Source organism: Macrobrachium rosenbergii, chromosome 4 (assembly GCF_040412425.1).
Source record: "Macrobrachium rosenbergii isolate ZJJX-2024 chromosome 4, ASM4041242v1, whole genome shotgun sequence".
Classification (NCBI taxonomy): Eukaryota; Metazoa; Arthropoda; class Malacostraca; order Decapoda; family Palaemonidae; genus Macrobrachium; species Macrobrachium rosenbergii.
In genome coordinates, this window is record NC_089744.1 from 2,102,501 (window position 1) to 2,112,500 (window position 10,000).

The 10,000-nt window shown below is 37.1% G+C and overlaps 2 protein-coding genes across 7 annotated transcripts in view; one reads left to right on the top strand and one right to left on the bottom strand.

The window, feature by feature from the left end:
• LOC136829495 (dynein axonemal assembly factor 11-like) overlaps nt 1-10,000 on the bottom strand; it is a 33,560-nt gene that overhangs the window by 21,248 nt on the left and 2,312 nt on the right. Inside the window, 9 exon segments of the mRNA XM_067088264.1 lie at nt 1,106-1,224; nt 2,792-2,957; nt 3,610-3,734; nt 3,893-3,995; nt 4,390-4,477; nt 4,938-4,998; nt 5,000-5,117; nt 6,033-6,207; nt 6,878-7,045. Coding sequence (XP_066944365.1) covers nt 1,106-1,224; nt 2,792-2,957; nt 3,610-3,734; nt 3,893-3,995; nt 4,390-4,477; nt 4,938-4,998; nt 5,000-5,117; nt 6,033-6,207; nt 6,878-7,045 — 1,123 coding nt within the window.
• l(2)k01209 (lethal (2) k01209) overlaps nt 1-10,000 on the top strand; it is an 81,813-nt gene that overhangs the window by 3,753 nt on the left and 68,060 nt on the right. For 2 of the 6 annotated variants that reach the window (XM_067088206.1, XM_067088229.1), the window contains one exon: nt 5,924-6,079. The exons of 2 other annotated variants lie outside the window; for them this stretch is intronic. The gene's annotated coding sequence lies outside the window, so the exon portion shown is untranslated. Of the gene's footprint in view, nt 1-5,923; nt 6,266-10,000 lie in introns of those variants that run through there. 2 more of the 6 variants (XM_067088239.1, XM_067088215.1) reach the window with 2 other exon arrangements.

Genomic DNA, 10,000 nt, shown 5'->3' on the forward strand with positions numbered 1-10,000 from the left:
GTTCCGTTCAAGGGGGTCTGATTTTGTTGAGTACATGACACATACACCAGAGGGTGATGAATTACTGGGTCTGGTATTTATAACAGTTCGAAAAGATATAATAATAATAATAATAATAATAATAATAATAATAATAATAATAATAATAATAATAATAATAAGGGCTCTCAATCCGAGGTACCTAAGGTACTTGGCAAAAAACTTAAATAAATCTTTTTCATAGTTTATGTAGACAGAACACATTTGTTTTGCTTGGGGGGGGGGTGGGGGGAACAGTGCTCCAGTGGCATGGGTGGCATTAAAGACCAATTGAGAAGCGCCATCTTACAAATTGTCGAGGTTATTCAAGGTCACCTTGTCGAGACAGGTCAAAAGGTTCATCTCACTCATTACTTCAAGCTGTAAGTTCAAGAGTCTTTCAATTCCAATTCTTCTCCTTCTTCTTCTTCTTCTTCTTCTTCTTCTTCTTCTTCTTCTTCTTCTTCTTCTTCTTATTTTGAAAGACTGCCTTTACCAATAACAACAGCACTTCAGTTCAGTTCTGGCCTTATGATTTTGACCTTGGCTGGGACAGATTAGAGTGGTTAACTGACTGAGCGGGTGGGATAAAATTAGGTACCTAAGTAGGGAACACAGTTCAGATCCATCAGTTATTTTGTGAGGTTGAAAAACAGCGAAAAATCATGATGTAGAACAAGAATACACGCAAACACCGAAATGCTTGTTATCTCTATTCACTGACAGTAGTATCATCATTTTGCAGAGTCTGCGTAAAAGCTACTTCATCGACTTTTCGTAGTACTTGAGGGCTACTCACCTCTCACGTTCCCTTTCGGACCTGTTTAGGATCTTTCTCCAGGGGAAGAAAGTCTCCTACGTTCCGACAATGTCGTTTGTCCCGAAACTTGTCTATTGCCTCGACTTTAAACTTGGAACCCTTATTTTCGTTCACGTCAAAATCTTTCAACGTTGTTGAGACCATTAGTTTTCAATTTGTACATAATTTTTAATTTCATTGTAAATTATTATCAGAAAGTCCGAGAGGAGAACGCCGAGGCGAAAGGAATAAATCAGTAACCAGTAACTTAGCGAGAGCTCAACTCACCTTTCACTCAGGCTTTCATTTGCCTCCTTTGGCACTGAAATTGCTTTCTCTTTCGTCTCAGATTTTCCGAAAGATATTACTTGCCCAGGTTTGCCGTACGACGTTCTGGAAGCCTGCAACTGGAATTACAAGAAGTTTGAAATAAGAAAGATATTACATTGCATGCAAAGAGCATATCCGCACCAAGATTACTCAACAGTGAACAAAATATGAACTAGTAGCCACGAGCTGGGTATCGCGTACTCCATCAAAAATCTTTATCTTTTGTAGTGGTTAACTGTTGCCCATTTTCTCCAAAACGTTAAATTATTTGGAGTAGGACACCTAAGGAAGATATCTCCCAAATTTAATCTAGATCCCTCGATTTGTTATTGAGATATTCCGCAGGCAATTACGAAAACAACATCCTTCCAAGAAGAAGAGGAAGAAGAAAAAGTGTTTTTATATGTTGTGAATGTTGGTTGTATTCGCGACTTCAGTTTTGAGCAAGAAAATTTTCTAGGTTAATTTCAAAGTGTCAAGAATATGGCGGGAGGGCGGGGGGTAAATATTTGTATGTAATTCACTTCGTAAATTTCCAGCCGCTGTAAATACCAGGTTTCCTCTGTGAGATCTCGAAGGGTGCCCGACAGTGGAATAGCAGAGCTGTTTTCATAACTTATCTCCATTAGTATGAGTGGCAATAACGCCAGCCTTTCACGCTGATGACAACTGGCTAGATGAAAACACACATGAACAGGGCCGTCAGCTGTGGAGGCAATGATGTGACACCCAGGGATGAATACACTCGCGTCCTGGATTCTCAGACGATCAATGCAGAGACCATTCGGATAGGCAACCTAAAGGCCTTTTATGTGCTAAGCCCCTCCCCCTCCCAGGTCCCCCCCTCCCTCCCGCATCCCAAAAAAAGGAAGACGGGTTGAAGGATGAGAGTTTACCATGGAAGAAGCAGGAGACTTACAATTAAAAGGGAAAAATGTTTTATGACTCTAGAAAACAGTAGCACAAGGAGAATTCCCAAGCTCGACAATAGAGGGGAAAAAAATAGTATATACCTGAGCTGTACAAACTTTAGAGGATTACTAGTTTCCACAGAATAAATGTAGGAAGAGTCGGCCTGACGATTGCCAAGAGGACTGTAAATGTAATATATATATATATATATATATATATATATATATATATATATATATATATATATATATATATATATATGTGTGTGTGTGTGTGTGTGTGTGTGTGTGTGTGTATATTTACACACACGTGTGCACATACACACACACACACACAAACACACACACACATATATTTATATATATATATATATATATATATATATATATATATATATATATATATTTATTTATATATATATATATATATATACAGTATATATATTCCATCCACTCTTGTCTGTTTTTGGAGGCCTTCTATAATCTCTCCTTTGCTTCATCACGCGTAATTTATTCCTCACTAAGACAGATATTATAATTTAGTGTTGTGATTACATGGCTACGTGCAAACGTGTTGACGTATTCAAATTTAAATGTGTCATTATGAAAGCTACATTTCATAGATACTCATAATTCTTTCTTTAATTTGTTCCTACCTTTGTGATATTTATTTTGTTGTATACCCATTTATAATAACTGTAGTGAAAATATGAACTAAATATTTCACACTGACCTTAGGCACCGTGACAACGAGATGGCCCGTAACGCTTGACCTTTTAGCCACTGCTTGACCTGGCTTGACCTCTTCTAGGAGAACTAGCTGTAATATTTTTCCCTTGACGGTGACTCTCACATACCAAGGCTCCACATCACAGGTGACCAGTGACGGGTCCAGGTACCTGGAGAAAAATAAATCAAGTTCAGACAGATGAAAGTGAATTACGATCTGAGCAAGAACAAGAGCCCACGCTAGCGTAAGGCCAGCTGAATCTGCATTAGTATGAAAGAGAATACAATGGCAAAATACAAGGCAGACGTAGTACTTAGCAATACAAGATTAGATTGGGAAACGAAGGCTCCTTGTGTGAGTGTTAGTCATAAAAGTTCCAGCACTAAATGAAAATTTTTGTAACATGATGTCATAGCGGCATGAAATATAGTCGTTATTCTCTTTGTCATAATAAAGTCCCTCTAAAAATCAGGCAACAAGTTGGACGTACTTTAGATTCTTATGTGGAAAATTCTGTGATAGCTTTCCTATCAATTCTGAGGTTCAGTTTTAGGCCTAGTCTTCAAGTGAGATTGCCTGATTGAATAACTGATATGACATGAATCACATCTTGAAAACAAAGAAAGTTATGGAGTATTAACTAAAAGATTGAACAGGTGAAGAAGAAAGTACGAAAGATGTATAAATATCATTAGAAATTGATATATATAAATAAGAGAAATAGCCGTGAGAGAAACTAATTCACAAGATAATCGGCAAAAACCATCATATGAAAACGAAAGAAGACTTCATCAAACAGATGGACAGAGACCGTAACTTACTTATAGGTTCGAACATCCAAAACGAAGCAATCGTTTTCCTCGTCTTCTTTGATGCTGAAATCCAGCTTGGCCGCATTCACATTCAGAGGTCTCCCATCGGGTGTGAAAAGCTTCACGGGACGAGCCTTCAGAAAACATAAAACAAATATGTAGATACTTTAGTAACAAACAAGAAGAGAGACCGGGATAGTAAAGAATAAATTTCTCCATAGGCTATTTTGAACTTTCCAGGCTGTGACAAAGGGCCAGAGGGATCCAGAGAATGAGGTAAGTGTAGGCCTACCTTTTTCTTTGGACTTGATTCCTCCCTTTTCCTTCTTTCTTGGAGTTCTCTGTGGAGCGCAATGCGAGCTTCAGGTGTGTGTTCGCTGCTGCTGTTCCACCATCTGGGAGATGAACGGCACATCGCATGAGGTTGATGAACAAAAGTTCACATGCTTCACTTTTGGTTTCTTATTGCACACGAAATGAAAAATAGGGACTAGGATGATATATAGAGACTTTACCTTACCATCTCATCTTTTGAACATTTAATGGATGTTGTAACATAAATTCAACTAAATAGAAAGCCATGTAACAGATCATTTGCTTCACTCTTATGTTCTGACTAGGGCACATAGACTGAAAATTTGAGGATATGCGTGATTACCGTCCTTTAAAACTGAATATCAACAGTGCTACGTATCTGTGTGTGTGTGTGTGTTTTTTTTTTTTTAACCCTGCCAAGTCTCGAGGCAAAGCGTCAGAAATGAACACCAAAAACAGGAAATTGACACTCACTCTTCATCAGTCATCTCTACTACGTCCGTAAGCTGCGTTTTCATCTCAGCTTGGCACTGGTACTTTTCTTTCTCTCTCGCTCTCTTCTCTGTAAATTTTGAAACGAATCTTGCTTATTTCTAACGCATTAACATGTAAACAAGGCACATGGAATTAAAAAAATAAAAACAAAAGTTGTTTACGAGAAGATAAGAAAGGCGATGCAAGTTTTACATTTTGCATGAGAGCGTCTAGTTCAGATGTTGTTCAACAGTGCTGAAAACAATCTTGCGCAACTTGTGGTGAGTTACAAATCAGCCTTTTTAGCTAAGTTATCCATGTTTAAATCTTCATAAAGTTGAGTTTCGTATACATGTCAAAATTCATCTTTTCATGCATTGAGGAGATCCACATGTTCTTGATAATACATTCCTTCCAAATTTACATATGGTAAAAAATTATTGTGAAGCACGAGAGAGAGAGAGAGAGAGAGAGAGAGAGAGAGAGAGAGAGAGAGAGAGAGAGAGAGAGAGAGAGAGTTTATGTAAGCATGGTGAAATTACGCTTACCAATGGCAATTTGTTGATCTATCCTTACTGTTGAATCCGCCTGAGTGAGCTCTTGCAAAGCACCTGAGTCTCTCCGATCTTGCAATTGCTGTCCCGTCAAGTTCTTCCAGTCCAGGCAAAACACATGTGACCCAGGAACGATATCCACGGTAGGTAGTGCAAGGATTACCTGTGAGATACCTGTCGAGACAGAATAGTCATCATCTCCTTTGGTACTGAAGAAAGACATCTTGAAAAATGTTAAAGAAACGATAACATATTCATCCCATTTACAATTTTAAGTGAAAATTGATTGACATCGTTAAATTCTGTCTAAATAACTTTTTTTTTTATCCCATTAAGATTTTTAGTAAGTTATAACAGAGATGCCGTTAAAGTTTATGTTAAAATGTTACCCATTTTCTTTCGATGCGCTAATGCATCTTACTTGTTTCATAATGTTCAATTCGGAGATCATTACGTATAAAAACTATACTATAAATAATGAATAAAGAATTCTGATAAAAAAGAAATAGATTTTTAATAACTAGACGTATGCGGGGCCACAAAATTTTCAATGATACACAAAGAACTTGACGTGCTGACGTGTAAAAGTCAGTAAAAGCGAATTTCGCTATCTACAGCTAGCCTCTTATTAAGGTGGTTATTAAATCTGTTATCAGGCAACCTACCTTCGTCAATAAGGCAAATTTTTTACAACATAATGAATGATTTTAATTTCTATCTTAACTTCATTCATTTAGTGAATAACAAGGATAGTTGTAAACTAGCAAATGCAAGCAATATAATACGTAATTAAACATATGAACACACTATTAAGATACAAACTCGGGTTCCAAAGAATAATTATTACGGTTCATTCTCTTATCAATTCAGTAACAAAAATAAATTAAGCTTAAGCTCCTCAGCTGACAAAAGTACTAATTTATTAAAAAAAAAAACAATAATTTCTAAAAAAAAAAAAATAATAAATCATATCTTTACAGAGACTCATGAACGAAGCTTTTCAAAGATCTCTGAGGCCTATCACAAACAAAGCGAAGAAGAATCCACGACTAAACTGCCAAGCAGCAGCAGCGCACCGCACAATCGTACAATTCTCTCAGGTTGGGAAGATCTTGCAAGGTCGTCAGGGAAGTGAGGTGAGTGATGAAATTGGCTGTGAAATCGAGCCTCGCCAGGGACTCGCATTTCTCCAAACCTTCGATTTCCTCTATGTTGTTTAGGGCGAGGTTCAAGTACTCGAGCTCCCTCAGGCGATGCACGTTCTCTGTATTGAAGAAAAAGTGTTAGTGCAAGATTTAGCAACCACTTAACGTTGAATTAATGTGAGTATTTAGATGAAGTACGTATGAGATTAGTGTGAACATGCCATGCCCTATAGACTGAAAGGTCAGTAGTCATATAAGAAAGTGACAAGTCAATGTTACAGAAGTTCTCAAGCTGGGGGACGCCTTATCTATTACGTGACTTCCGCTCATCAGTTCTTTCCGAGCGTTTGATTTGTTCTTCACTCGGTATTAAGTAATATCTGTGATTAATATGAGATGAATTATTATATAACCATTAGTCATTGACTGGGAGCATCATCGGCAAAGCAAAGCATATTATAAAAAAAAAGTGCCAAATTAATCTCTTAAAAATAAATGTCTATATGCTTTATTCATAGGAAAAAATAGCATAAAAGAAATCACTGAATCTTTATCATCTGTGGCAACTACACACAATTCAAGCGCTCTAAGAGTAAAAATCTCCCAGTTATCGAATTAAAAAAGGAAATAATAAAAGGCGAATAATAATACTTCAAAGAAGCAACACGCCAAAACATCAGTTATCAACAATATTTTGTAACGAAACGATGCATATCGTGTAGTGCATACAACGTCTGAGGCGAACTTTTTTTTTTTTTTTGGCGCTTTTTTTACATGACCAATACTTGCCTATCTTCGAAATGAGATTTCCCTGCAGCAGTAAGATGCGGAGACGGGGACACCATCTGTGAAGATGTTCGATTTTCTCTATGTCCCTTTGATGGAGAGAGATCTCTTCTAGAGTAGACAGTTCTCCCTCGTTGTGTTCAGCGCATTTCCTCACCAAGTCCAAGGTTACTAAGGATGAAAGCGAGCGAGAGAAAAGGGAAGAGTCACAAGCGCGGATAGGCTGTTAATTTATATTGAATTCGTTCATACACTACTATTGTGCATTCACTGCAAAAAATGTATGCAAAGTGACAGAGAGATATTCTCTGTATAAACGGAATTCAATGCAATGATTACTAATGAGTATCCACTGCGACATATAAACGAAGGCCATATGTATTTATCTCATGCACCGTCTCTGAATCACACTTATGAACACACACACACACACACACACACACACGTACGCGCATGTAAGCCAGCAAACGTTATAACTAGTTCAAACTAGCCTGGCATCAGGTGTGCCTCGTCAATATCTGACTTTTAGTTGTACCATGTTCGATCATTATTGAATACCATTTAATCGATCATCTGTCTTTCCTGGAAACGCGAACCAGGGTTGCTTTCTTCTTCTTCTTCTTCTTCTTCTTCTTCTTCTTCTTCTGACGTGAGAGAATCATGATTTTAAAGTAACTAGCTCGAGCTTTCCCCTTCTAACGAACGTCTGTTGTTTTATAAAGACAAGTTCTATAAACATGACCAGTCTCAAGAAACTTGAGCTTTACTAAGTAAAGTCATACGGCAAACAGACTTGTATGAGAATGTTATGAAGTTACAGCAGACTAACGATATTCCTGTTGATTAGGTCAACTCTCAAAACCTTAGACAGCAAATTAATAACCTTATGATATTTGTGCTCCAGCTAACTCTCTTGAGATATCCCCAGATGGATCTAACTTGATATTTTATTTTGCTTTAAATCTTTAGAGAAGTATCAAGTATTTAATTTTCGCTTTTTCCTCTCCATGCCTGTTACGTTTTTGATATTACGTTTCTTTGTCATATCGGCACAAAAGATGTCCTTCAGTTCCATAAAATAACTTCACAGAAGATGGCTGATGTTTTGTTGTCGATAGCTTTTTTAAGCCATCATCATCATCATCATCGTTAGATTATTAGGCCTATATTATTATTATTATTATTATTATTATTATTATTATTATTATTATTATTATTATTATTATTGCCAAATTACAGTATATATGACCAGATTGGGAAGAATTGTGCAGCTAAACTGAGTGATAAAAAAGAAAGCTATGTGTGCTTGGATGCCGACATTTTCTTTTATTAGAATGGCAAGTCATTGGCATTACAAAAGATACGGTACATAGACTGTAATCAAACTACATATTTCTATCGAAGCATTTTTTTCTGATGGACTAATGGAGAATTTTAACGGCTGTCGTAAAGTTGAGTAATTGACAATCGTATTCGATTATTGGATACTTTAATGTAGTGTGGACTTTTATGTGACGTCCTCATATTTCTTTTGTTTTTTTGTTCGGGAAGTTTTATTTTTATCAGTAAATTGGTCAAATGTCCAGACATAACATGTGAAAAAGTCAGGTCATGTTAGGTAATTTCATGGCGACGGTATTTTCAAACGAGGTGAGGTATTGTTTTCATTTATATATCTATCTTCAGGTCTTTCTGTTGACTGCAGTATTTTCAGGTTGATAGATAAACCCAGGAAGAAGAAGTATGAGAGAGAGAGAGAGAGAGAGAGAGAGAGAGAGAGAGAGAGAGAGAGAGAGAGAGAGAGATGGAACCTATAAATGAAAGAGCAGAAATGCAAAGATGCAGAATGAAAAGTGGCAGTTGGGGAGCAAGGCAACCTCCACTTTGTGACCGAACGCCCTTCCTACGCACTCCTACCAAAGCAAACTTTGCCTGAGGGGAAGTCGAACTGTACCCAGAGAACAGTCCCCACCAAGGTCCTAACCCCACCTTCCTTAGCCATTCCACCCACTCCGTCATCCACTGACTAATACTCGCAAAATGAGGGATTTATCTGATGCTTCCATCACCAGGTATGGACGCAAAGGAAACTGGCGTGTGTCAAAGACATTTTACTTAAAAGCCAACGACGAGTTTGACGAAAAAGAAGCTTCTGGCAACTAACCAAGAGATTATATGTCTTAGATTAATCGAATGAAGTTCGTCGCTACAATATTACATGATTGTAACTGTGGTGTTTAGTCAAGGTTTGGCCAAACACATTACTTATTAAAAAATATTAACTCGGAGGGCTACATTATTATCAACATACATACGTAGAAGTACTCGACTAAGCTATAGGACAAAAGCATTCTCCTGAGAGGCGAATGAGTGAAAACAAGAGAATTTCACTAGATGTTTTCTTGGGAAATCTTAAGATAAAGATAATAAAGTAGTTACTCTCGGGTCATATGGAAACCCAAAATGCGAGGCCGACAATTTGACGTCAAGTTTTGTGATAAACATGATCCCAGTCCAAAAGGAGGTGGTTTAAGGGAGGAGTGCAATAACTACAATGCTGCTAAGATGATAATGTTCTCGCATGAACAGCACAACTAAGTCATGCCTGAGTTATGTCGATGCAATACAGTGCATAGTAAAGTCTGATAGTACAACGTCTCACTGAGAGTGAATAAAAGGCATTTGATCAAGCTTGCAAGAATGCCTTATTACCAAAAAAATTAAATGGGGACGGAGACAAATTTCATTAAGTATAATGATGAGAAATGTGTCATTTACCGCACCTTTCACTTTTGGGTACAGCCCTGCTTTCCTCAAACCGTTGGACTGTCGTGCAATTGGAACTTCAGAGGTTCAAGCGAAGATGCATTGCATTACTACCATAATACAGTTAATTTGTACTTCAATATTTTACTTACATTTTTATTTATCTATTTATTTATTTATTTGTTAGTTTATCTGTTTTTTTCTAATAACTGATCTCCTTTTTCTGTATTTCCTATTACCCTCTGTTACTTCTTTGAAAGTTTGAATTTCAAGTCAGTGGATCCTGTGGGCCTGCTCCATATGAATAAGGTTCATCTCCTGAATAATAATAATAATAATAATAATAATAATAATAATAAT